At 45.2% G+C, this 27,792-nt stretch overlaps 3 protein-coding genes across 5 annotated transcripts; 1 reads left to right on the forward strand and 2 right to left on the reverse strand.

Annotated features, from left to right (window-relative positions):
* Window positions 1-578: 578 nt before the first annotated feature.
* si:ch211-12e13.1 (uncharacterized) lies at window positions 579-3,747 on the reverse strand. Of its 2 annotated transcripts, XR_008895859.1 has the most exons (7): window positions 3,586-3,747; window positions 3,302-3,403; window positions 2,339-3,203; window positions 2,091-2,254; window positions 1,450-1,692; window positions 1,015-1,215; window positions 579-803 (listed from the first exon to the last, which is right to left on the reverse strand). XR_008895859.1 is itself a non-coding variant. In XM_056591809.1 (5 exons), exons 1-5 carry the CDS (start codon window positions 2,575-2,577, stop codon window positions 616-618), a joined length of 1,035 nt encoding a protein of 344 aa, XP_056447784.1. In that variant the 5' UTR covers window positions 2,578-3,141; the 3' UTR covers window positions 579-615. The 2 variants fall into 2 exon arrangements, 1 of the variants encoding a protein (XP_056447784.1); XM_056591809.1 differs by lacking the exons at window positions 3,302-3,403; window positions 3,586-3,747 and having other exon boundaries at window positions 2,339-3,141.
* A 117-nt stretch (window positions 3,748-3,864) lies between these two features.
* smad2 (SMAD family member 2) lies at window positions 3,865-15,227 on the reverse strand. Of its 2 annotated transcripts, none has more exons than XM_056591808.1 (11): window positions 15,040-15,227; window positions 13,597-14,005; window positions 12,151-12,240; window positions 11,662-11,855; window positions 11,202-11,336; window positions 10,508-10,570; window positions 10,171-10,224; window positions 8,403-8,615; window positions 8,124-8,261; window positions 6,948-7,092; window positions 3,865-6,534 (listed from the first exon to the last, which is right to left on the reverse strand). In XM_056591808.1, the coding sequence occupies exons 2-11, from the start codon at window positions 13,830-13,832 to the stop codon at window positions 6,411-6,413; spliced, it is 1,392 nt and encodes a 463-aa protein (XP_056447783.1). In that variant the 5' UTR covers window positions 13,833-14,005; window positions 15,040-15,227; the 3' UTR covers window positions 3,865-6,410. The 2 variants fall into 2 exon arrangements, with proteins under 2 accessions (XP_056447783.1, XP_056447782.1); XM_056591807.1 differs by having other exon boundaries at window positions 3,866-6,534; window positions 10,496-10,570.
* Window positions 15,228-15,594: 367 nt separating this feature from the next.
* lrp13 (low-density lipoprotein receptor related-protein 13) lies at window positions 15,595-26,383 on the forward strand. Its single transcript, XM_056593068.1, has 21 exons — window positions 15,595-15,721; window positions 15,822-15,977; window positions 16,219-16,434; window positions 16,726-16,956; window positions 17,308-17,523; window positions 17,693-17,922; window positions 18,251-18,380; window positions 19,189-19,379; window positions 19,655-19,859; window positions 20,152-20,364; window positions 20,793-20,976; window positions 21,401-21,602; window positions 21,716-21,880; window positions 22,637-22,837; window positions 23,278-23,830; window positions 23,920-24,042; window positions 24,298-24,405; window positions 24,567-24,800; window positions 25,469-25,838; window positions 26,102-26,207; window positions 26,275-26,383. The coding sequence occupies exons 1-21, from the start codon at window positions 15,652-15,654 to the stop codon at window positions 26,302-26,304; spliced, it is 4,134 nt and encodes a 1,377-aa protein (XP_056449043.1). The 5' UTR covers window positions 15,595-15,651; the 3' UTR covers window positions 26,305-26,383.
* The last annotated feature ends 1,409 nt before the right edge of the window (window positions 26,384-27,792 follow it).

Consider the following 27,792-nt stretch of genomic DNA (forward strand, 5'->3'; position numbering starts at 1 on the left):
ACTCTAGAGATTGCTAATGGGAAAACGTACAGAGAACGGGTTTAACATTAAAGTGGTGATCAAAAGGGCCATCTAAATTTCGGGAACAGAGGTGATTGCATTTAACACTACAGGCCAACCTTGGAAAAGCCCATTTGTGGCAATGTTAATCAGATAAGTTGGTGTGAAATGAGTTGGCCAATTACACCATGAACTGAATCAAAACACTTTTTGACTTAGTATTTCAAGTAAAAAATATATATTAAAACAATTGTGGCAACCTATTCACGCAGGAAAATGTCAATTTTTCAATACAGATTGACGTGAATGAATGGTACATTTAGTGGTACTTAAGCAATGCTGAATCTGTGCTTCGAAATGACAAGAAATAAAAGAGGCAGACTGCAGGCTGCAGCTAAGCCAAAATGGGGTCAGTTTGGTGATCAGTGATTTTTATTGGTCAAGATAATGTCAAAATCAGAAAAAGTAACGGCTGTTTTATATTATGTCATGTACAACCACTTATTGTTAGAGAAATGTGTTAGGAAATTGCAAAAGTCAAATAGACTGTAAAGTCGTAAATGAAACTTTTTGCTGTGCTTCCATTAAGGCAAGATGAATACCCACAAATTTGATTCAGGTCCTACAGATTAATCCATCCACATAAGTCACAGAGTTGGCATGTTGCTCCATTTGAAAACGGAGCCCTCTCCCCCCATCTTTGGTCACTGTTTCCCAGAACGTGATGATCACCTGGCCTGGGACCAAGAGAGGCTCCAGGAATTGAACAGTAAGGTTGATGGGAGGTCTTATAGCATCTACCCCTGTCAAAAAGAAAGGGAGGGGAATAAGATCATGAAATATGCTCCTCACAGCATTAAGAAGGTCATAACCCATAGTATATAGCATTTTAAGAAGGGTACTTAAAGAAAGAAAATATGCATAGCCTAATCATGCCACTCTGTCAGTAAGTCAGTATGTGCTTCGAATGTCTTCACGAATCATTCCAATGGGACACGGCATTCATCACTGTACCTTTGTGCTTCTCCATCTCCGCCAGGCAGACAGACAGCATCCACAAGCTGGGGGAGCTCCTGTCCCTGCAGCCAAGAAGCCTTGCCGGGAGGGACAGGAGGGGACTAGGGGAGTAGTCAGAGAAGGACCAAGCGAAGCAAAGCCCAGTACTCCATGGGACCCTCATTGCTACTCTCTTCAAAAGGGCTACATCAGGCAAATCTGGCAAAAGAGAACAAAAACATGGAAGTATGACATGGAAGTAAGACTGCTTTACTGTGATTTGGCATTGATGTTAACCCCCCCCGTCTCCTCCTGTGTGTGCGTCCAAAGGCAAGACAGAAAGATGAGGGTACCCCTTTAAAACTAAAATCAATACTAAACTCACATTAAATCACCATTGTTATTGATTGAAGCTGAGAATTTATTGTTTTCCTGTTGTAGCCCCAACCGTACCTTTTTTATGATCTGTGGGCAGACTTTGGAGCGTCTTGTAAAACTTTTCCCTGGAGAGCAGCGTCAGGGTGCTCTCCCACACCAGCTGACCGCAGCGGGACGTGGCTGACATAAAGACGTCCACCTCTGCTCCGCTTCTGACCGTCCGGTACTCCAGGACCCGGGCGTGCAGTGTGAACCGGCCCTTAGTCAACTCATCAATGGGCTGCAGAGTTCTCAGGGTCTGCCGCACACGCACCAGACCTGGTCCAGGAAAAAAAGGGAAAACTATTGAGGGATTTGGCAGAGGCTTTCACCCATACCAACTTATTGCTCAATATATTTGTCACTAATAAAAGGGTAGGGGTTAGGCATCTTGCTCAGGGATGCCAACAGGTAGACTGCAGCCATTGGAGTTAGAACCAAGATTCTTTCGTCTGGAACTCATACCGTCCAATCACTAGACAATCGTTCCCATCCAAATATTGTCCTTATCTTTACCCCTTTCAACACAATCCCATTCAATAGGAAAGCCTACATTTTCCAGGTGGCGTCTAACATTAAGTAAAAATAAATAAAAAGTTGTAACGTAACCTAACCACTGGCAGTTATAGTTAAACAAGAACACATGAAAGCGATTCCGACCAGTAGGCTATCTGCACCTGCTGGGTTCAAGGCGAAGTGGGATGAGGTCAGCACCATCAACAGCAGCCTGAGACAGAGGACCTCTGGGAAACACAGAGGAACGTCTCTGTATTCGCTGTCTGGGTAGTCCCAACCGTAACCTGCTGCAGCACAGAACTTCCTCAACAGTTGGTTTTCAAGCCTTGGAAGAAATACTGCTGTTATATTCTGCATTTCGGTTAAGCAAAATTCAGTGAGTTGTAGTTCATGGATATTATTGGCTTACCTGCAGTTAATAAGCGTGTATGAGAGGTCGGTTTGCTTCTTGTTTATTATAGACCCCCGAGTTACTAAAAGAGCTTTGAGCAAATATCGTGCAAAAAGGTATCCGAGTCCTGGCAGACGGTCCTCGTAGTTTACAACGGTTGATTTCAGGGCTTTATGAGAGCGATACACATGAGCATAAAATACATAAATTGCACTCAAAGAGAAAGAGGCGACCACGAAACTCTGTGTATTTCCCATCGTGATGCTGTGCTGAAGGGATTGAGTTTAAAAATCAATGTCCGATCGCAGCCACATATGGGCCATGGTGACGTAGTCTACTGTATATACGCACAACGCAATACTATGCTTATCCATCTCCATGACTTATGACCCCGATATGCCTACACCTAGGGACGCTTGTATACTTCCAGAAATCAAAACCACAGGTCATCATATCACAACATAATTCACACAGGAAGTACGGAGTGCGGTAAGCGACAACCAGAATGCGCATGTGAATTTCAAAAAGTTTAATTGTAAAAACATTGCATTGATCAAACAAACAGCTACAAAAAGTACAACTAATTGAAGTGATGCTGCATTATTTGTCAGTAGTCCGTGGCCGCATTGACATTACAACAGAAGCGATATTGAACACAAAATGGCATTCATAAGCGTTGCGCTGCATTAAAACCAAGGCATGATTCGGGCGGTGCTCCATGTCGTGGCTTGCTGTCGGGACATGCTGCTGATCGCGGGTTCTGGCAACGGCGAGTGGGTCTGTTCGTAATGTGGAGACGGGTTCCTGATGCCACAAAGAAGTCATCCTTACCCGAACAGCAGCAGTAGCACAATGCAAACCGAATTCACTGCTATCAACGGCACTGTAAGAGACAGGAGAAGGCCAGGACACGTTAATACAGTGGTTCTTAGGGTCATGGGTGGGGTGTGTCTGCTGTTTGTGTTTGTAACTAAAACCCACCTCTCATCACTGTTCTTACGGATCGAATGAGGGTCATCACCTGCACCTTGACACCTGGTTCATCCCCAAACCCTCCGACGCTTTGGTCCACCCCCCAGCCAACTACAAGAGGACATATATTAATTGAATTGCATAAACTGATTTGAAGGCACGAGTTTGTCAAATGTGATCATAACTCTTAGATCATTTTGGCTAACCATGGATTAGCTGCACGCTAAATGAAGACCGGTTAAAATCACATAACGCACACAGAAGCGCTTCCCAATAAAACACAAAGCACTTACTTTTACTAAGAAACCTCTCTTCGTGTAACACGGCGACTGCATTCACACACAAGATCGCTGCTTGGATGAGAGAGTATAAAGTAAAGGCCATGTTGTTGCTGCAGTTGGACCTGGATTCTTACAACGTTTACAAGTTTGACGTAGCCTACGGTGGCCGTAAGGATCACATGGTACGCGATCGGAAAAGGTACATAAAAAAGTACAACCATCATAGTAAGCCTTAGTTTATTTGTGTTATTTACTCGTGAAAAAACCTAATGGAAAAGGTGGTTATGTGTTTAAAGCATTTATCCGGTCATATTGGACTCATAACAGTGAGCATTAATGGCCTAACCCACCCTTATTAGTCCTCGTAAATGGTTTATCAAAAGTTGTTGCAAATCCACTATTCAATAATTAAACTAATTTAACTAATAAAATTCAATAATTAAACAACTCGATACTAGAGTTGATGGGAATATCCAGTCGGGGGGGGGAAGGAGACCCAGATTACACACGTGACAATTTAGTAGCCAATATCACACAACCTTTATTTGAAAAAGCACACATCATGAGAATAAAAATCTTTATTAGTGTTTGATGAAGTCTGCATAATATGCCACACGCCTGAGAAGCTTATGGTCAGAAAAAGAAACTGCTCTATCAATATCGCCCTCTACTGGTAAAACAACCGCGACATCTACTGTACTGTGCTTTGCAAAAAAAAAAAAAAGGAAGAAAAAATATTACTGTTAAATACACACATATTGTACTACTGTTATGTATATGTACTTCTGGTCCACGTCAGAATTGTAATGTATTTTTTTTCACATTCATATGTTATAGGCCAAAGATAATAACAATGTAACACTGGACCCTTTAACACATGGATCAGCTCCCCAAATCCAAACTCACTAGGTGCACTTAAAGTACAATCACTAGTGCCGTAAAGTAAACACATTTACATCAAAAAAAAAAGGAGAGGGTGGGGAGAAAAATGTTTAAAAAAGCTTGCAACAGCCACATAATGTCAAGAATGGCAGACTGCAAGCTCATTAGGTTTTGTACAGAGTATATTTTATAGACAGGAACGAATACAATACACACATTAAACACAGAACATCCCAGTGTGTAGGCTCATTCGATCTTCCTTTCCGATGTTAAAAAAAAAAGAACGAAAAATAAAAGGAATACTGCCATGTTTATAAAACATTTTGAAATTCAATTATAACTGGTTAACCTTTAGCTGCCAAGATATGCACTTAAAGGTCACAAAAAGGTTTTTTGACAAATGTGAAGGAGATGAACGGCTAGAACAATTTTTTTTTTCTTTTTTTTTTTACAACATGCCTCCGGAAAACGTTCACGGTTGCAGGAACGCCTTTTCGGTTGCTTCATGTACTTTAAATGCACCAGACTTCTTTGGATACAGTAATAGGTAAAAATAAGAAAAAAGAAATAAACGATAGACAGGCTACATCATCGTGTGTCGTTCTCACACCAGGACAACAGACTTCTGTTGGAAACGGATCCCAACGGAAGAGCTCCGGGGGGGGGGGGGGGTGGGGGGGCAACGAGGAATGATCCAAGCTCTCTAATGTGACTTTTAAAAACAGCTGTGGTCTTGAAAATATTACTTTAAGAAAAAGAGTGAATGACAGAAAATCTTAAGTATATTTATATATAAAAATACATGAGAATACAAAAAAGTAGCAAAAGAAAGGGGATATATTCTAAAACAATACAGGATGAAATCAACCGATACCTTCAATTTCTCCCGGTGAGAGACCTTTAATTTATTTAATGCTTCACCTAACAGAGCCCCAAGACTCCCAGTGTCATGTCAAATAAAGAAAGAAATAAGAAATAAACTTAAAAAAGCTTTGCCTGACGGCTGATATTCTCTGGTCCCTGCCCAGTGCACCTGGCAAAACCTGGACCGCAACTCAATAGCTTCATGTCAGATTGGGATTTTGTACGGGAAGGGGAGGTGGGGGCGCATTTACAATAAAGTAGGGGACTTGTTAGGGTGCCATATAATGACAAATATTTAAACTACAGCCAGACTGAGTTTGTTTGGGGGTTTTCATTTTCTTTGTGGGCCAACATTCCTATTCGTCCATTAAAGAGGCGTGTCATACAACGACACAACACGAGTTAAAAAGAATAATGAGGAGAGTGAAGTCAAATCAGCAATCTAATTTCATAAACACAGTATGGTCGTTTCCCCCTCAGGGGAAAACCACCACCTAAAAGGTCATCGTTTTTTCTTCGCCAAGCCAACAACCCCCCCCCCCCCCCCTCATCCCCCATCCCTTAACTTAAGATGGGGCCACGATTCCCAGAGTAAGGTAGACTTAGGTCCAGAACCATGGCTGGGGCGGGCCGGACCATAATTCATGTACGTTTTCATGCTTGTGTTCCTCGTACAAGCGTTCTCCAATACTGAGAAACTATTCACAGATATTTTTGGTATTTGCCCCCCCGCTTCCTGGACTAAAACCAATATACATCTCATTTGTACCACAAATAGATCTAAAATTAAGGATTTGGGGAAAAGCAATTTAACAAGGTGCATGACTTCCATGGGTAACAAAGTGCCAAATTCGATGCTGAAGTCTGTATGTGTGATTCATGTGTGTGAGCGCAAGTGTGTTTAAGTGTCTGTGTGTGTGTCAAGTTTAAAAAGGGCGGTGGAGCTGGGCCACAAATACTATGACAATTTAAACATAAATTCATTCTGTGGGATTTTTTAAGTTTAGTTTCTTCCCCATGATAGGAATTCGCAAGTTTAGAATTTCATGAACTTTGTTATTGGCTGACATTTTGGGTGGTTCTGGAGCTGCTTAGGACATACTGGAGCAGCGCACAGAGGGTGAGCCCATCTGGGTCAGAACCTTGTCTAACCACTGCAGGGGTCCGTTCAAGTGCAGCTCGATCCAGCAAGGAGTGCTTGTAACCGTCTGTCGCCTAAAACACAAAAACACAGTTTTCCTTTAATCTTTTTGAAAGGCTTGCGTGTCTGAAAAGCTGTTTTGTCTGTACAAAACATGGCTTTAGCCTATTTGTTATGATTCACAGGTAAAAGGCAAGCACCTTTTAACCAAACAAAAACAACAATACTAACCGATATAGGGTTACACATACATTTGATGATGGAAACCTATTTAAGGATCAACTAAAAATTGCCAACGTTTTACAGATGGTGTGTGAGGTAAAGGCAAGGTTACCCTTATACCCAGTAGAACCAGTAAGCATCCATGACCAAGATATCCAACCTCTTCCCGCCAAGTCATGATATGTACCAATAAAAAAAAAAGGTGGCTCTGGAAAAAAGTTTCAGCTAAATGACTAAATTATGAACAGCCTTCGTCAGGGCTCACCTGTACTCTGCTCCCCAGCCTTTGACGAAGCTCATGCGTATGGTACACATCCTGGTGAGCTGGTAGACGGCCTCGAAGCCCTGGTTGACCGACTGGGCCAGCAGGGCCGCAAACTCCTGGTTGTTAAAGATCTTCAGGTTGCAGCCTAAACACGGTGGGGAGGGGGAGAGGGAGAGGCGCGAGTCAGACGGGACTGAGGAAGTCTCTGGTAGGACACGCACGAGAAAGTTGTTGTGCTGCTGTGACTGTCCTGTTGCACAATTTGGGGCCCTGGAGAAGAGTTTATGCAACACACACACACACACACACACGTGCTCTGACAGCACTCATGTGGCACAATGTGGCAACAGGAAGTTCTTCTGAGGAAGTGCGCATGAAACATGACCTTAAAAACACATCTGGCACGTGTAATGGTAATTATCGAAATGAATGAATGAATATACATTGCCGTATTAATAGGGGCTTAAAACTCTGGTTTCATCACGATACGATATTACAATACGATATATGCCGAAATCAAACGTCAGCCAGGATACGACTCGATTTGATTCAGGGGCATGCGATCGATATTTGACGATATCATCTGCCTATTTAACACAACCTCTTACATTCAAATCAACTCACAATTTTCTTCTTTTGCACTTCCGGATATTCAAAACAAAACAATCCATTTTTATTACAAGGAATAAAGTGCCACATTGCATTTAAGTGCAAAGGTCTTTTTAGGGCTTAACTTAAAGAGCCTTTAATGATCTTTCATGTTAAACAAAGACCATTCCCAACCTATCTGTGGATAGTGTTCACTTAAAAACAAAAACATCCCTTGGAATCATCTTGGCTGTTAGGATTAGCCGTCCGATTTTCCCGCAAAATTGAGCTACTTTTAACCATTAATGTGTGATGCAGTATATGAAATGTCAAACACACCGTGGCGTTATACCAAGCGTCTGAAAAGCTTGACCCTCTCTCGGACGTGCCTAATACAGCCACTGAAGAGTAGCATGCAAAATATCCTTTGAATGATTGAATTCAGTTCATGGCCATCACCGCTAGTTGCTACTACATTTTACACACTGAAACTTTAAGCCGTTCACTGCAGCTGCAGGGTGCTGTTGAATACTAGGGTGCTTATATTTCATATGAAAGCTCAAGACCTTTGGGTCCACCAGAACCTACCAGGAGGTATTTTGCACACGGTGGCCGGGTGCCATCCGTACCGCTGATTGCAGTTTGGACTCTGGACAAAGATGGCGCTGTCGCTCAGGCACTCCGCAAATACCTCCCCACCGATGTAGTACAGTCTTACTCCTCTTCCTGTGAGCGAGAAACCAAACAGATAAAAAATGATTGAGCTTTGCTAGTTGGTTTGTGTTTTTAGTTTGTGACGCTATCCCTTTCAATTTGGCCAAAAAAATAAACAATGTTCCCATAATGCACCGTTCCCGGCATCCATACCTATGTGCCTGCGGGTCATTTCCACAGTGGCGTTCCTGTTGACGTTGGATAGCAGGCCCAGGCAGAAGCGCTCAGAGTTTGAGGGGTCCGTGAAGCCGTCCACCGTCAGAGAGGGCTGGGAGGCGTGGAAGGTCTCGCCAACGCGCTGGTTCAGCTCGTAGTAGGCTATCGAGCACCAGAACGCCGGCTCACTGTAGGTCACCGGCTGCAGGTCTGTGTAGGGGGATAGAGATTGGATCAGGGCTGGCTCATTTACTTTGTAACAGACCATGTTTTACTCAGATTGTTCTTAGCCTCATAAGTAAGTGTACAGTAAGTCAATCCGGATGAAAACTCATGCTAAATGACTTAATGCTATGGGAAGATCAACTCCCAGACGAAAGGTACTTTGTTACCTAATCCCTAGAGCCTACTTGTTTCCATCCTTGAGCAAGATACCCATCATTTGCTCACGAATGACATGCATCTGAAACCACTCAACGTTGGATAGTATAAAAAAAGTGGAAATTGTTAAATAGTAACGTTTGAACTCACGGCAAGGCACATTTATTTGGATCTCAGAAATGGTTTTACAACACCATCATTAAATGGAAATGACATGGCCACAATAGCATCTTAATGCATCCCATACAAGACTGTAATTGAGGGTTAGGTAAAGAGGGCTAACCCAAACTCTAACCCCTTGGAACAGATCCAAATTAAATGCACTTATTTTGCCATGGTAGGGCTGTGGTAGCAGTAGGGCTGAGTGACTAATCAAATTCGATTTTATTGTAAAAATGATCACAGTATAACACAGTATAACTAATATAAATCGAGTTAGATTTTATTTTTTTCATTAAATGATTTAAAGAAAGTACAGCTGGATACATGCACATTATTTTATTTGACCATTTCGTGTACTTTAAGGCGAAATTTCAAAGATCTCAGTTTTTTGGGAGAGACATGCTGAATCATCATGTTTTCAAACTCAAAAGTAATTGTTTGAATAATCGTGATTATGATTTTTTCCATAATCGAGCAGCCCTAGGTAGCAGACAGCCTCCGACCATCTGGCATCACTGGGGGCCGAGGATTTCATCCATCTTAATGGATGCCATTTGGTGGACCTTATCCACAGCACCACAATGCCATGAGTGCATACATTTTGGGCCTGGGTGGTACAGGTGGCCACCTAACCGGTAATAGTGAATGACATGTTCCACCAGTTGAACCAATGCCGGACCACTGTCTGTGGTGGGGAGTAGAGCTGGCCTGAACACATGATGTTCAGGCTTTGAAAGATTGTCAGGTTTTCCAGAAAGTTTCATGAGACACAGTACGGTACTTCAATTGGATGAGAGTAAGCCTACTTTTCATTATCACCAAGCAGGTGTAGTGTTGGTGATGGATCACCATCCAATCATGAATCACTTTTACTTCTCTATTCACGATTATTAAATAAACAAACTATTGAATCTTTCTGAACGAGGGATGCCCCCTGGTGCCCTTATATTTGTTTTGGTATTTTAACCCTGGGATGTCTGGTCGAAATTAGCAAATCGTTCCCCTTGCATCTCCAAATATGCACCGGCCTAACAAATGTGTTTTTTCCTGCATTCAAATCCTAAATTGTGATTTGAATACCTACCCAACACACGAATATCCGAAAAACGTAATAGTCGGGCTCGGTCCTAGTGGAGATAGAGTCAATACTTCAATACTTTTCATTCATTTAGTTTGGATTCGGTTGCTGATGTGCGAGGGCTTCCTCCGGGGCAAGGCTTACCCATGCTGTGGTTGACCGGAGACAGGGTGCTAGGGGACAGCTCTGCAGGAGAACCTGGACACACAAGACCAGAGTCAAACACTGGCATGCAACAGCGGCCCTTTAAGAAAGTCCACAATAAAAATATATAATTTTCCAAATGTAACAGAATGGCGGTTCATTCTTTTTATAATCATTATAATACTAAGATTGAGAGCCGTGGATGTTAATCAGTCCTCAAAAGCGAGCATGGTGTAGAGGTGCACAGGTTGGCCACAGCGGGGGCAGCGGTGTCGACCCTTTGGGGACAGATGAGCGATAGGCAGGCGGCACTAGTCTAGGGTACCTGTGTCCATACTTTGATTCATCTGCTGATCACTGGCCTCTCCATCCTCACTGATGTAGCCAGGCGGCGGGGTCTCTGTGGAAAGGAGTGGGAGGAAAATAGGACGTCATCGCCATTGGAGAGGTGCAACTTCATTTTGCAACTTCAAAAATCAGGAAGTGTGACTTTGCCCAGCAACGATCATGTGACTGATGCGTGATCAGAGCCGGAAGGCCGTAGTGAAGTCTATCATTTCCTATCGGAGGGTGTTATGCCCAACTCTGCTCCAAAAACAATACTGTCAGTGCAGAAGATTAAAGCTTTGATCACATTTCTTTGGGCAGCACGTATAAACAACACATTTAATTAACGCAGGCAAATGTGATGAGAAGCAGATTAACATTATTGCTTAAGAATAATCTAGCGCTTCCTTTGGACCCATTATGTGGTCTCTAAAAAGGTCATAAACAAGGACAAACATCCAGCGAAGCAATTGTATCGCTTTGCCTGACAAGCAGCAAAGACAAATTAAAGCTTTACTTGCATATGTGTAAAGAGCAAAAGTGAACCTCTTATTTGCATTACAGAACTTTGAAGCAGATGGGATCCTCATTATGAAAAGAGGAATTGTTTTGCATCATTCGAGAGGCTTAGGCTGGATATGAGAGCCGGAAGTGGCTGGGTGATGAAGTCCATCGGTCCAGTCGCCGGTCTGACCCAGTCTTACCTGGTATGTAGTTGTTTGGGGGTTCGATCCCTGCGGGGAAGTTTGTGTTCTCGGGTATGGAATGGGTGTAGTCATCCAGCGGTGGCAACTCCGTCAGGATCTCAGAATGTCTGGGCACCAGGACCGGGGGCAGAACTGGAGGGTTTGGAGAAAAGCACCGCTCAGTCAAGATGCAATGCACAACAGAGCAGGGTTCACCAACAATGTTATTGATGATAGTTAGGCATCAACTAATCAATGCACATGATAATTATCATGGGGATCGCATTACAGACATGTAATGACATTGTCAGTTTCAAATATTGCCATGATACTGATTTCACCATAAACACCTGGCGAAGACAATTCAAGCTTGGACGCCATGTTACGATGGCCATCGAGTCTCCCCTGAGGTTAGTGCTAAACCATCCAGCTTTATGTGCCAGGATGGCTGCTAGGCAGGTTTAGTGGAGACTCTCACCTGGGGTCTCCACCCGTTGGTAGTGGTAGGGGTTGATGCACACCTCATCCTTCTTGAGGTGGAAGGCGTACTCACAGGCCTCGATGGCCCGCAGCTCGTGGTGGCTGTGCAGGTCAGGCCAGCGCCACAGGCGGCAGTAGATTACATGGGGAAGCCCCTTCCTGTGAGAGACCTGCAGGCGCCCATCCAGGGATCTGATTGGACAGCAACCAGGAAATGGTGGTGAGAAAAGCGGGAAGACACACGGGAGGGAGAAGAAGGGAAAAGGAAAGGGTAGGGAGGCAGGACAAAAAGGTGGAGAGGATGGGTATGACGGGCAGATGGGGGAGGGAGGAGGGGGGGAGATGGATCGCGTTGGGGGTAGTGACGAGAACGAGAAGCAGAGATGTTCTCAATGTCTGCCACGCAACCCGCCCCTGTATACCATAAAGACAAGTTCCCCCACATCAAAGCTGTATGCAAAACCATACGAGAGGTAAGGATAGTCACCTGGTCTGGTCAGGGTAGCTGTATAGGCCTGTGGTATCCCACTGTTCTATCGTATTTGGTGGACTCAGTCCCCATATTTCAGAGCAATTGCTGTGCACAGAGAAAAAAACAACAAAACAAAAACAAAAGATGATAAACATGGGACATGGATATTTCAGAAATATCAGTATGGGAAAATGTAAACAACTAAAAAGGCCTCTTTTATTAGAGTGTAATGAAAGAAAAAGACAAACGACAATAAGAGAAGCCTTTTGACAAACGCAAGTAAAGAAAAAAAAAACAATGGAATCCACTCAAACACAATGACACTGTTGGTGAAACAAAGAAACAACACTCGTAAACAATTGTGGTATTGTACTGGACACCAAAAATAAACGTTTTTCCTCTCAACAGCAGTTTATATCTGAGACAGTGGACCTTTTCTGGTGACATTCAAACAAACACTGAAGACACAATGGGACAGAGGAGGGCGAAGAGGAAGACATTTCAGGTTTCAGACACTCAAAAACATTGAATATGTTCCAATAAATTATAAAACATGGAATGGAGAAGAAAGAGTAGTTGCTTCTGAAGGACAGGAGATGGACAGGACTGTGTTGTGCTGCATCTCGCACTGGGGCTTAGTGGGATGTCAACTACGCTTCGGAGAAGTCCCCGGGTTCTGGGTTACTTTTAATGACTAGGACCAATGTGCATGTCCACTAGTCCATTTGTCACAGAACAAAACACCATCATTACCCAATAGGATGTATAGAGTATATCAATGAAATAACTGGTGGTCTGGTGCAGCCACCAGCCAAGGCCAAAACATGCCAACATCCAGCTTTGGGCAACAACTCTCTCTATCCAGTCATCCCTCTTGCCTGTGCAATATACACTCACAACCAAGCCATACAGTTAGATAAAAGAGAAGACCAGCCATGATTTCCCTCACTGCAAGCTAGCCGGCGTATCTAAAAATACAAACACAGGAGTTTAGTGTAGTACTCAGGCGATAAGGACAAGCTCTCTGGAGACAACCCTGTGACGTGGTACTCAGCAGAGCATCAGGGAAGTGCATCAGGTGACATGCCGTTCCCAGGGAACAGGAGTCTGGGCCACCAAGGCTGGCTGGCTGATAAAGACAACATCCTCTTTCCTCCCTTGTCTTGTCTCCCCTGGCAGAGGGCTACAACCGACTACAGCGTTCAATATACACCATTCCTTGTATTTCAGGTGTTACTTAAATTAGCCAATCCAAAATTCCATATTGGAACACAACCCTGAACTCATCTGTGCTGCACCAATCAGTGCAGCACACCAGGGTTTAAAAAATACATATAAGCCCTCATTCTAGATGTGTTGTGATCTTGCAGATACACAATGCATTTGGATAACTTGCACAATGGAAGTGCTCTGTCACTACTAGTACTTCAATATGACAAGTCACAGGTCAAAAGGTCATACCTGGGGATGGTGACACACTTGGTGTTGCAGTTCTGTGTGGTGATGGCTTTCTCAAGCTCGTCCAGCTGGCCTGTCTTCTTCAACTTCTTCACCAGGCTTTTCACCGCCTTCTCACACCACTTCTCCTCCTGTCCGTTCTGCTCCCCCCCGCCTGCTCCCCCAGGGCCACTGGCGGACTTCTTCCAGCCCAGCAGCCTCTTGACCACAGGGGGGGTGAATGGCAGGATGGAGGACATCCTGGTTGGGCGAACCGAGGGTCTCCAGACAGCCTTACAACCAGTCACACACAGAGGCAGAGGGGACCTGGAGGCACAGTTTGGGCCCTTGCTCTGGTGTGGCCCCTCTACTGACCCAGGAGAGATGGGGCTATGGCCAGGGCAAACAGGATGCGGGCAGAAGATCTAGACACCTAGACAGAAAGTGTTGCATAATCAACACACATCAATAAGCACTGTGTAAAGTAAACAATACTTGACCAATACCAATGCCCCCAAAATTATCGCCACGAACTGATTTCCAAAGCATTTCAACGTTATGCAACATTTACACAGTTGACATAAATTAAATTAATATATCAAGTGGAAATACTCCTCGAAAGGGAAAAATAAAACATTTGATGAGGTGCATGGGCAGGTTGTACAAATGAAGAGAGCTTGTCATAAATAACGTTCAACATGTCGTTAGCCAGCTAAACCTGCAAACTTGTCAGCAAAACAGGGTGTGACAGAACGCGTTGCAGATCCTAGAGTGACACACACTACGGAGGGTCATTCATGCTCACTCACGCTAAAACACCGAAAGAACCAGAAGGACTCTGATGGATTGAATATAAAAAAAACGAGTCTCCTAAAATGTCCACATAGCTAACACCCACTAGCCTGCCTGCACAGCCTCCAGGCCGGCTGCTCTCTGAGGGGGCCTTGCTCCTCAGTCCCATCACAACAATCAATTCAGTAGCGTGGGCCAGGCTGCTAACGCACACAAGGTATCCAAATGAGATCCCACGAGCCAAATCAAGCTTTAAAAAACAGGCATGCATGTTGTAGGTGTTTGTAGCCGATGTGTACCGGCAATCATGTCTAACTAGGCCAGCTAACATTAGCATCACCGAGCTAGTTATCAGAAATCCTTTTGTTGTGATCTGTGGAAAACAATCAAGCCCCGCTACTTTGCGAACTAATATTAGCCGACACATTTATGCAAATCGAATAAACGAAACGTGTGCATATTTTTCAAACTGGTGGATTTTAATGGTATAGATACATATGTTGTTTGGAACTTTTACTGAAACAAACGCGCGTCACCGATGCGATTAGAAAACGAGTTAGCATCTTGCAGCGAACTATTGCTAACTGAAGTTAGCTAGGGGAGCTAGGTCGCTCCTTCACACAAAACAACACGTATCAAAGTCGATAAAACAACCCAAATCGACGCAATAGTTACCCTTAAATTGACTTCACCACGCTCCAGTTTTTAATGAAAGCGATTGACACCGCTTAACACACCACTTAAGTGGCATAAAACTATCTTAAGTCCTTATATAGCATCCACTAATTTTAACAAGGGGATTGTTGGCTTTTCTCAATGCTACTGGAGCTAGTTAGGCCAGTTAGATAGACCGGAACAAAATACTCAAACTCGCATGCTTGCTGCATACGCGTTTTTACTCCCGCCTCTCCCAACGCTGATTGGACACATTTCGAAACAGTGAAAAGGGACCGTGCAAATGATTGGTCCGATGGGCTCACGACAACTTCATTGTTCATTTGACAGCATGATTTGTTTTGGTATTGGAAAGTATTTCAAGCGTTTATGGTTTTAAATAAAAATATAATAAAAATAATAATCTTCCATTCAACACGTATGCTAATACAATTGCATTGCATATTATTAAATAACCTGTAATTTACGATTCATTCCAACCACCTATCAATCGTCCCCATTGCCTCCCTTCCCATTAGTTTTTATTGAGTGCACCTGACATCATTATAAAATGCGTCAAAACAGACAAATAAGACATAGAGCGTCAAGTACTTTTTTTGTTCAGTTCTGTTCATGACCATGGCATTAGGCCTATGTCTGCGTTTTTGTATACTGCTATGGCATTTTGTGTTGCTCTTGAGAGGTGAGCAAACTGTTAATTCAGTCTAAAAATAAAAGTAGTTTGTTTTAGAAACCCAGGCAGGTTTTAATACATTACTTTTATCCCTCTTCATGACCAATAGTGGCGTTACCTGGCAGCGCGCCTCTGAAGTGCGGCCTTGGCTCTAAACTGTGTGATGACGGCTCCGAATGTATTCGCTTCAGCCACGTGTGTGACGGAGAGGCCGACTGCGGGGACAGTTCGGATGAGAAGGACTGTGATGTCGGATGCGGAAAAGGTGGACTTTTATGACCTATGTTTAACGTTATTTTGTTCATCGAATAGTCTCCTTAGCTTTCTGATAATTCTGGTGCCTGGTATAATAACGCTTTTATGTAATGGTTATAACGATCAATCGTTTAGCAATAGCAAGTGTTGCTTGAACGTTAGGCACCCGTAGCTTATCAACTACCTTATGACTACAAACTTGCAATAGCCTATAACTTGTTAAATTGCGGTTGACTGTTTTGCTCAAGCAGACCAGTTTCAGTGCGCCCACGGGAAGAAGTGCATCGACCTTGGGCAGGTGTGTGACGGCCAGCCCCATTGTCAGGACTACTCGGATGAACAGCAGTGTTCAGAGGCCGGGAAGGGCTGCGCCCACCAGTGTAAAGACAAGAGCCGGTGTCTGCCCAAGACGTTCTTGTGCGACGGGGAAAGCGACTGTGTGGACGGCAGTGATGAAGATAACTGTGGTAGGGCCTACATTTGCGTGCATTTATTGTTTTCCTCAAAGGAACGCTAGATGTCCCAGGATTAGGATATGGACACCTCTAGGAGTAAGCTTAGTAACTGTGCCATGCCATTTATATAACAAAATCAACTTTGTTTCATATGGTGAGGAGTTGCACTTGGCATTTTATTCTATTTGATTCTGGCAGTTAAATGTCAAATCGAAAACGTGCTTGACTGCGATACTATGTCAGTAGGCTTGTTGTATATTCTTTGATGCATGTGTTCTCATGTCTGTCCTTGTCATTTATCAGTGGACATGGAAGCGAAACAGCAGGAAAACGGAGCCTCCTTACCCCCCTTGCCTTCTGCCCCTGAAAACCCGGTACATTCCCCTAGCCTGCCTGCCCCCATCAAGTGTTCGTTGGGCGCCAAACCATGCCATGACGGCACAGACTGTGTCCTCTACAGCCACATCTGCGATGGAGAACTAGACTGCAAAGACGGTTCAGACGAGGATGAATGTTCTACTACTTGCCAAACAAGTAATGACCATGTTTTAATTTATTGTGGAATTTGGCCAGACACTGCACACACATCTAGCAGCCTTGTTTTGCATTGTTTCATTTCCCGTTTTCTGTGGGGGAAGAAAATATACCAAATATATCCTAATAATGTGTGACTTTTAATGGACCCAAACCAGCTAATGGCTGTAGAGGTGTAGTATGCCCTCTAAATATACTATATATGATCGTGTGACGGGATAGGCTGTGTAAAGATTAGTTGGAATAAACTATTTTCGGTATTGGCTCATTAATGCCAAATGACAATGTTGTATTTCTCCCAATGTAATCAAAGTAACTAACCTTTCATGTGCTCATGTCCCACTACCCCAGCTCAGTTCCAGTGTGCCCATGGTAAAAAGTGCATCGAGAAGGAGCAGGTGTGCGACGGTGTGTCGCAGTGCCAGGACCGCTCAGACGAGCTGGAGTGCGGCAAGCGCTCAGAAGGCTGTGTTCACCAGTGTGACGATCAGAGCCGCTGTCTACCCAAGAGCTTCCTGTGTGACGGCGAACGCGACTGCCTGGATGGTGGAGACGAAGCAAACTGTGGTAAAATATCATGACATAAGGGAGGGAGAGAGGCAGAGTATCCCCTTACTAGAATTCCCCATGCCTAAACTGCATTCTTGTAGCAATCACACACGTTATCTAAACTTTTACCGTCGCCCTCTTGAAACCCACAAACTCTCAAAGCGCTTTGTATCTTTCGTCCCTCCAGAGGATAAGCAGGAGTGCAGTATCAGTGAGTTCAGTTGTGCCAGCGGCCAGTGTGTGGCGGAGAGCATGAGGTGCGACGGACACCCTGACTGCTGGGACCACTCGGACGAGAAGAGCTGCACCAGGCCGTCCGTCTGCGCCACCAAGCACTGTCCCCTGAGCATGGAGTGCCTCATCCCAGAGTGGGTCTGCGATGGAGACAAAGACTGCAGAGACGGCACAGATGAGAAGGTATGGCTGGGCTTGTACAATGTGTCGGTGCTGAAACTGGTGCCAGGGTTGGTGGTGAAACTTCTTGCCACTTGCATTCAAGTGCCCTTCACTAAAATGGCAAATATGGCTCAGGAATGGAATCTTAAAAATAATTTGTTTGGTTGGTAAAACTAAACTGCACTTTTTTTGATGACTGAGAACTTCTTAAATGTGTTGTACTGAAATATACATTTCTAATGTCATTACACATTGTAGTCGTATAAATGTAAGGATTAACAGAAGTCCAGTTGGATGATCCAAAGAATCTGAACAGTGTGTCCAGGTTAACGTGAGGACTTCTTTCTAGGATTGTCCTGTGTCTCCGTTGAAATGCGGGGAGTTCCAGTGGACCTGTAGCTCCAGGACCAGGTGTATCCCCAAGTCCTGGCACTGCGACGGCAGGAAGGACTGCGACGATGGCAGTGACGAGATGGAATGTGAGGGGTGGAACGACTTGATCAATAATGGGTTAATGGCAATACGTCTTATTTTTCATCCAAAGCCACCTGTTAGTGAAGCAAGTCAGGTTAAGATGTCATAAATGGGCAGATGGGGATAAAAGGCATCATGCTTGCAGGTATACTGGAGGTTCATCACTGAGTCTTTGGGCTGAGAGCTGCCCTAACCCAGCATACCAGAGATTTCCTAATACTTTACACCTGAATTTAAAGGACAAATTTGTGATTCATTTCTTGTCTTTTGTATGAAAACTACCCGCCTGTTTTTTGGATTGCTGGAGGCTTTTGCAGTATAAAATATTATGCCTTTGGCCACAATTCACATGGCAGAGGAGATTCTAAGCGTTTCCCTTGAATAACTAGCCTGGCTATTACCACACCAAGCCAATTGTAGATTGGACATTGGTTTGGGGAAGCTGCCCTCATTTTCTTCAGCACAAGAGGCGTGATCAACGGGCCTAGGTCAACTGACTCTGTACGCGATTGGCTGCATGCCGTCGCTACCCTGTCGTCATTGTGTTAAACCAGCCAATAGCACGCCAAGGGGAATAGCCAGCTTGGTGATTGGCTCCCGCAAAAATGGAATCGGAAGCAGAAAGAAATGCATTGCTCTTCTCCAGACCCTTGTGCGGGGCGACTTCAATTCGCCGGAAGAATGGGCGGGGCTACCCAGGCTATTGAATGACCTGTATATTACATATACAGTCTCGTCCAAAATATTTTGGATGAGACTGCTTTTACATAAGTGTGTGAAACGGGGGCCCACTGACTGTAGCTGTGTGCCTAGGTGACGCTGCCACCTGCCCTCCCAACCTGTTCCAGTGTGGCAGCCAGGAGTGCTTGGCGCTGGAACAGGTGTGCAATGGAATGACCAACTGTGCGGACGGCTCAGACGAGGGAGGGGCCTGTCTGAGCAGGTGTACCGAACAAGACTTTGCCCGCTGTTCACACATGTGCCATAGCACTCCACAGGGAACGGTAAGGAGTGAGGCTTCTGCCCTGCACGGCAGTAGGGCAGTTTTGTAATGCAAGTGCTTAACATGGGGCATATGACCCAAGGCATTTGGAATATGGCATCTTAATAACGCCAAGAATAAAATTGTATTTATTTTTATGTCCTTAGTTCCTCTGACTGATCAGAGAAGATGACTTCTGAAATTCTCAAACCATAACTCTGACCTTTCATCGGTTCACATGGTGGTCTTTAGAGTTCATTGCTTGAAATAAAACGACTAATACTCTCCCTTGTGTAGCGATGTCACTGCACCCCGGGTTTCATGCTTGCCGAGGACGGAGACACCTGTGTTGACATTGACGAGTGCGCGGCTGTTAACGAGTGTGCAGACAGTCTTCTGCGCATGTGCAGTCACCTCTGCGTCAACACGCCAGGCTCCTTCCAGTGCCAGTGTCCCCCAGGCTATGTCCTGCAGGCAGACGGCCGCCACTGCAAGATCACAGGTAAGCGACGCGCTTTCCTTACCCAGCCCAATGTGGTAGCAGCACTGCTGCATGGGGCGCACCATTGAAATAGTCAAACTGTTTACGATGAGGATTTTGTAATTGGTAAACACTGGAAGAGATTACATTCAGTGAGAAATGCAGCACTGCCATAGGAAAACTCTTGCACATGCCTTGTCTTATGTAATCCACATTAACGGACCTAACTGGTTTAAGTCTGGTTGCTACTACAGGTGGGTATTGACTAACCAGAATCAGGCTGAGAAAGTTGTGTTGCCCTCGCCCACTGCAGGAGAGCCACTTATGCTGTCATCAGTCCAGACGGACCTGATCCTGTTCGGCCTGCGTAGTGGTAGTCTAGACGTGCTGCCGTCCACAGCAAAGAAGGCCATCCTGTCCCTGGACTACGACTGGAGGGAGCAGAAGGTGTTTTGGGCCAGCCTGGACTCTGAAAGCATCCGGTGGTCCTCGCTGGATCAAAAGACGAAGGGCACCCTAATCAAAGGTCACACACACACACACACACACACACACACACACACACACACACACACACACACACACACACACACACACACACACACACACACACACACACACACACACACACACACACACACACACACACACACACACACACACACACACACACACACACACACACCTGGAGGGTTTTGAACAAGAAACCCCCTGGATTAGAGGGCGAACACATTTAAACTGCGGCCACAACATGTGCCAACGCCACAATGCATAACTCTGCTGACATAATTCTGCTAACTAAAAATAGTTATATTGATTGGCCTTTACAATGCAGTAACTGTTTTATGCATAGCGATGCCAATTCAATCTGCATCTACCTGTTAATTAATTAACCTTGCCATATAACTACTCTTGATGGTGAATAACATCTGACCTGACCCGCCCCATCCACAGGCGTTCGGGCAGATTCTGTTGCCGTGGACTGGCTTGGGAGGAACCTGTACTGGATTGATGGGGTCAAAAGTGAGATTGTTGCCGTCAGATTAAACACTGCAACTGCCAAGGCACCAGACTACAGTGTTATCCTTGATGAAGACATGGACCAGCCTCGATCTCTGACACTATTGCCACAAAAGGGGTTTGTTTTGTGCAGTCTTGTTTGTCAGCAACAGTGAACCATTGTGAAATGCAGTCTTCCCTGCCAGATAAATCTTAAATCCCTTCAGACCTGCTTCCTATAAAAATCAGTCCAGACCTCTTTAATCGGTGATGACACTCAAACAATGGACTGTTATTATCCATGGTATGTTTGGGTTTCATCCGTCCTTATCTTTAATGCAGAATGTAGAAAATATGTTGTCTTACTGTAGGCAATTTATTTTAGACACTGCAAATTTAGCATCTATCAAATGGGAGAGTGCTTTCAAAGTTAACCAAAATGCAGGGTTTATTGCAGAACATTAAGAATTGCTAAACTTTAGCAGATGGTGCAAGAAGGGGCCCAAGACTGAGCTGGTCTAGTCATGCAACACCTGCATCTCCAACAGTTGTTTTCTTTCCAGGCTAATGTTCTGGACCGAGATTGGAAATGTAGCCAAGATTGAGCGAGCTGGGATGGATGGTTCTGCACGGAGGGAGTTGGTAAACACCAGTCTGGGCTGGCCTGGGGGCATTGCTGTGGACACAATGTGCAACAGAGTCTATTGGACAGATGAGCGTCTAAAGGCGATAGGATCAGCCAATCTGGACGGAGAGGACATCCAGGTGGAAAGCGATTGGTTTCAGGATTACAAAGCATAAACAAACCACATATTTTAAACCTCCCCTGACCGGTTTAACATGGGACTTTTGTGTTTGCATCTCTCTGTGCTGCACAGATTTTACAGATGAAGGAGACCACCAACCCCTTCTCTCTGGCAGTTTTCAATGATCTGCTTTACTGGTCCGATGCAAAAAGGCGCGTGTTGCAGGTGGCACAGAAGGGAACTGGCAGGAACTATCAGATTCTCCTCAAACGACCCAAACAACCTTTTGATGTTAAGGTATTGGGGAAATTTAGCCTTCTGATTTCACTCTGTTGTATATTGTTTTGGAAATTTACATTTTATCAGCATATCTTCGTGTACTTATTAAAATTTTTTTTTTAATATACAGAAAGGAGGACACTCAAGTGACCCATAGAGTGGCAGAGTCACGCCCCTTTCAGTAGAGCCCATGGGACCTATGAGATCGAAAAATATGAATTGGTTTCAATGGAGAGAAAGTAATTATTGTCTGGTCCCAGTCTTTATATGCCCCGGACTACGCATACGTTTGTGGATTTAAAAGATAATTTTCTTGCAAAGAAAACTAATCATTTTCGTGAAGAAGTTTGATAATGTTAGGTTTTTTTCAAGGAAAGGATAAAAGCATCAAAAGAGGTGAAAACCATTATAAATCGGGGCATCGGGGAGAGTTTCAGTAATGCCGATGGGCAGATTGTCGGTCTTGTCCCCGCCAGTCGCGGGGAGTGTGACGGCACATGCGAGACAGTCTTTCTCATTGTGTTTTCGCTACAGCCTTTAACTGTACAATTGCACAATAAACGGTCAAACTCTTGACATGAAAAATTATCATTTAAATCCACAAACGACATGTGTAATCCGGGGCATATAAAGACTGGGACCAGAAGATAATTACTTTCTCTCCATTGAAACCCATTCATATTTTTTCGATCTCATAGGTCCCATGGGCTCCAACGGAAGTGGCGTGACTTCGCCACTCTATTTATACAGATGCTTGGTGAAACTTTTTTCCAGATCATTCATTCGCTGCTCCAGATGGGCGCGGAGAATCCCTGTGAGAAGACTCACTGCTCCCACCTGTGTGTGCTGGCCCCAGGCTTCAAGGCCGTGTGCAAGTGTCCTTCTGGGCTGCTGTTGGAGGAAGATGGTTTCACCTGCTCCAAGCTGAAGAACTCCGCCTTCCTGCTGATGCTGTCCCCCTCTACAGTCACACGGGTTAGTCGAATGTTTGCTGTATTCCCTAACCTCAACCACGTCCAAGTTATTGGCTCTTTATCGTATGCGCGAACGATAAAACGTCTTTTGTGCAAAAAGAGTTCTGGGTCCAAAAACACACTTGGCTATCTATGTTGACAAGAGTGGTTTAAGGGATATTGTACACTGAGCCAATCATTATAGCAAAACACAAACCCAGATGGGATGATGCAGGAACTATCATTTGAGCAAATATCTCGCTGGACATTTACCCGTTTCTTGCGAAAAATCTATAAATCGCCACAAATTTAACAAATCTTTTAAAGTATTTTATTGCTTCTGCATCAAATTGTCTACGATTGTACAGTTGGGAGGACTGCGTCCATAGCAATTAAGATGGTGGCTAAAAAGGTGGTTGGTTGTCATGGTGAGTATCCTAATAAAGCGTGGTGTACGGTTAGATCTACCTGCAGGCTCGACACGCGGCCGTGGAGCTGAAGCAGTGGCCAGAGCACCAGGCCCTGCCCCTGTACAACGTCAACGAGGCCACCATGCTGGACTACAGCCTGCGGGAGCAAGCGCTACTCCTGACGGACACGGGCACCACCTCCCTGGGGCTCTTCAAGCTGCAGGACGGCAACCTGTCCCCCCGCGGGCAGCTCCTCAAGCTGCTGGGCGGCACCATCACCGCCATGGCGCTGGACTGGCTGACTCTCAACGTGTACTGGAGCAGCACCAAGCAGCCCCGCCTGCAGGTCACCTCGTTCGACGGGGCCCACACTGCCGTGCTCGTTAAGGAGGCTGTCGGCACTCTGGAGAGCCTCGCCGTGCACCCGCCCAGCAGCAAAGTGTGCTTCGTCAACCTGGTCCAACAGGGCAACGCCGGGCCCCGGGCCGCGGTCGAGTGTGCCAACATGGACGGCAGCAAACGAGGGGCTCTGTGGCAGGACGGCGTGCGGCCCACGTCGTTGCTCTTTGCTAACGATGGCGGGGAAATCTTCTGGGCAGAGACGAGTAAGATTTGGTTTTGCGTCCAATGTCCATTAATGCAAAGGGCGAGTGTCTCGTTTGTAAAGCGGTTAATAAATTGTGTTGGATTCCAGGTTCTAGTACCATCTGCTCCATCAGGTTGGACGGTTCCGGTTACAAAGAGTTTAAGGTCGGCAGCGGGCTTGCTGCCATCGCCTTCAGTGATGACGTGCTCCTCTGGATGACTAATAATAATGGTAATGGGACTGTTTTATATCTTGCTTCACTGCTGATCAACATCAGAATTTTTTTTTAGTTATTTCTACAAATCACAAACACTTGAACTATAAACTAATGAAATAGTTGTATAAAAATGCACTTTGTCAAGTGTTGACTACATTTTTATTCCAAAGGACTTGGAATATCAAATTTACCTTCACACTACTGACATTTATTCAACCCAATGGGGGCACTGTTGTCTTGGGAAACGTATTGTGTTGCTTTGCGTCTAGACAAGACCAAACTATGGTACCGAGATGGGCAGCAAGAAAAGCAGATGTGGTTTGAAGTCAGCACAGCTGTGGTCGGCTTAAAGGCGTACAGCAAGTCAGGCCAGACTGGTATGTGAAAAATATGACTTCTGACATTATAAAAGAGTGCAACGGGACTTCCATGTCATCAAGTATTTTCCCGGACACTTCATGCGTGCACCAACCTTAACGTAGACAAATGAAGCAATATCAAATAAGCTTTTCATGTATCCGTTTCCTTCCTCCGGCAGGTACCAACCGATGTGCTGTGAATAACGGAAACTGCCAGCACTTGTGCTTGGCAGTGCCGTGGTCGCGGACGTGCAGGTGTGGCCACGACCACGTGGCGCTGAACACCACCCACTGTGCCCCGGCCCGGGGCTGCCCCGCCGGCAGCCGGCTCTGTCTGGACGGGCTGCTCTGCCGGCCCGGTGACAAGTTCTGCAACGGCCACGCCGACTGCCCCGACCATTCGGACGAGAACTGTGAGGGGGCGTACCTAATGGGTTGTAGCTTAACGGGGGGGGGGGGGGGGCTTGGGTTGAGATGCCTTTGCTTAAGGGGGAAGGGTAGTTGAAGTAAGGTGTGAGACTCCCACCCAAAAGGTTCTTGGTTTGAACCCTAATGTCTTGTAGGCGTCCTTGAGCAGCTTTTGCTGGCACCCGCCAGTAAACGATTGTCTACAAACACGCGGATGGATTGACGCTGTGATTATTATGCGGCCTTTGACACTGGTTGCAATTATACTGTGCGCTGCTTCTAGCTGGGTCGTCTACGTCGAGGGATGCCCGTCAGGGGTAGCCTTATAATCATGCTGCCAAATTTTGGACTGGCAGTCGTTCCGAATGACTATTCTGAACATCTTGGAAATCTTTGGGAAGTAATAAAGTGTGTTCCCCTCACTTCTAGAAGTTGATTGAAGCAGCTAAGGCAAACTCCCCTGATGGATGCACAATGATGAATTTGGAATTTAACCACTTGCTGCTTCTGGTTAATACAGGCAAACACCAATGTCCAGATATCCCTGAGTATCCCTTTAATGAATTATATAATCAAAAAGGGACCTCCCCTGCAAGTACCCTTTGGCTTAAGATATGTCTCCTTAAATGTAGATTGAACCCAGATCTGACGAGCTCTCTCCCTCCTGTCTCAGGTGTCCACCTGAAGGCCGGCTGGAGAGACAAGGCCTCGCCTGCCACCAAGCCTCCCGGGTCCCCCCCTCCCGCACCGCGACCAGAGGCACCGACCATAGCCGCCGGCGCTGATGACGACCAGCGCCGTAGCCTGGAGGCCAGGACCTGCAGAGACACGGTGTGCAGCGGGAACGGGGACTGTGTGGACCCCAGTGGCCGTACGGGCTGCACGTGTGCACTTGGCTACAGCGGGCCGGCGTGTGAGGACCACGTGCTGAAGAGCCTCTCGGGCCCTGTTGTCTACGGGGTGGCCGGTCTCGTCGTGGGCCTGTTGATGCTCACGGCCGTCCTGGGGATCGTCATCAAGAGGAGGCGGTCCGGCAATGCAAGGTCTCCGTTTGTGTTTTATTATTATTATTAGATAAAAGCTAGAAGGTTTGATCACATAGAAACGCTCAGGACACTAGAGTAGCTGAACTTACTTGTTTACATAGTACTACTCAAGCCATTTACATCATTGCCGTAACATGATGAAATGCTACCTGTTCATGTTGGGATACTTAACTACTAGATACAGGTTCATGCTGAGATGTTGCATGCTACAGAAGTCTTGGGGCCCTGTCGACTTTATTTTAATTGATTGTGCTCCCCAGCCAAGCTAGTCATGTGATGAAGGAAACTGGTATGACTGTCCTTGAGAAGGAAGCGGAGCGGGTCCCGACGACTCAACCGCCACCACCGGACACCACTGTGGCAGAGGTGGGCAGACTATACTTCAACAGTTTGGTTATACGAACGACCTTGGTAACCTCCTCCTTCTCTGCAGGAAGTGGGCTCTCCTCTGGACCAATGCTGACAAAATGGAGTTTTTCTGTTTCTGTGAAATAAACTACATTTTAATTAACAGTGTTCATTGTGCTCCTAATGTCGTCATTTGGGATTTTCTACAATGGTTGATTAGACCATGAAATATTTACTAAAATTGATCAGATTTTTCAAACTGCCATTTAAAAAAAAAAAAAAAAAGTGCATCATTTTAGAAAGTGGGATTATATTATACTTGTTCAATGCCACAGGGATTCTGGATAGCAAGACTGCCTCAAGGGGGCTATGTGTTTGAGTCAAGTTTGAAGTAAAATGAAAGTGTACTATGCAAGCTTTCGTCCACTTTATCGCATTGATTAATTTGATAGCTGCCTTTTTAAAATCGAATTCAAAGATGTACCCTGGTTTTTTGCACTCATTTTTGCAGCACTTCACCTTGGGTGTTTCGAAACAATGAGTGGAGACAATCTAAAGGCTTGAGATGAGACCGACTCATTGACCCAAGTGTGAGGGACGGCCCTCGCTCATGCTTGGGTGGACGGCTGATAGAGAACCGCCACTATGGAAAAGTATTCTCTTCCAGAAGAAGCACATCTATTTCACTGAGAATTTCCCCAGTTTAAACTCTTTATACATCATGGTCAATAAATGTTCCCCAACACCTCGAGACCCCACATGGAGATATTTGTTATATATATATGAAGGTAATTAAGTACATTTATTTCAATCTTTCTTTCACGCTGGTGGATTTCCAGAACTTAATGCGTCTACAATCTCCCTACACTTATCTCTAAATAGTGTGCAATAGCGTTGTGTAGGGAACAATGGAGCCAATTACCCCACAAAGCATAATGCCAACCACAGGTCTGCCTCCCCACCATCAGCTGGCTCAGTCCACACCCCATCATCAAACTGGGAGGTTCACATCTAGACTGCGGTACATGCCAATCTTTATATCTCCTGGAACAAGCAGCTCAGGCACAGGACAAAGGGAAGTACAGTTTCCCAACTGGTATACTGGGCCCACATGCACTTCCATCATCAGATGTTCAGGAGTGGCTGTAGTGTTGCAGACACCCTGACCACAGCTCCTCTGAGACATCGCCTCACTAACGGGCTCCCCTACAGGGAGGCGAGCACTCTGGAGGGAGTGAGTTGCACTTCGGCACTTTCTTAATTACTGTGAGTCAATTGTGTCCCTACAGTTGGTTTCACAAATCTGTAGACAAAGTCAATTGTCTGTTATTGCCGTGTCAAGTCTTTATGCTTTCACTAACCGGTCAACAGCAAGAGTGTCGTCTCATATGCATGGAATAAATCAAGTTTAATCATTTGACAAACCACAAAATATGTTTATTGTTTCCTCCAACCAACCATATTTGTGTCATCCTCTAATCTGAGCATGCCTGGGTTTTATTTTAGTGAATCATAAAAAAGGAAGCAGCAGCTCTAGATAGGAAGTATTTGTACAGCAATTAGCCAGCAATGAATGATGCGTTCTTGCACATAGCGTGGCAGT

The sequence above is a fragment of the Gadus chalcogrammus genome, chromosome 6 (genome assembly GCF_026213295.1).
Source record: "Gadus chalcogrammus isolate NIFS_2021 chromosome 6, NIFS_Gcha_1.0, whole genome shotgun sequence".
NCBI lineage: Eukaryota > Metazoa > Chordata > Actinopteri > Gadiformes > Gadidae > Gadus > Gadus chalcogrammus.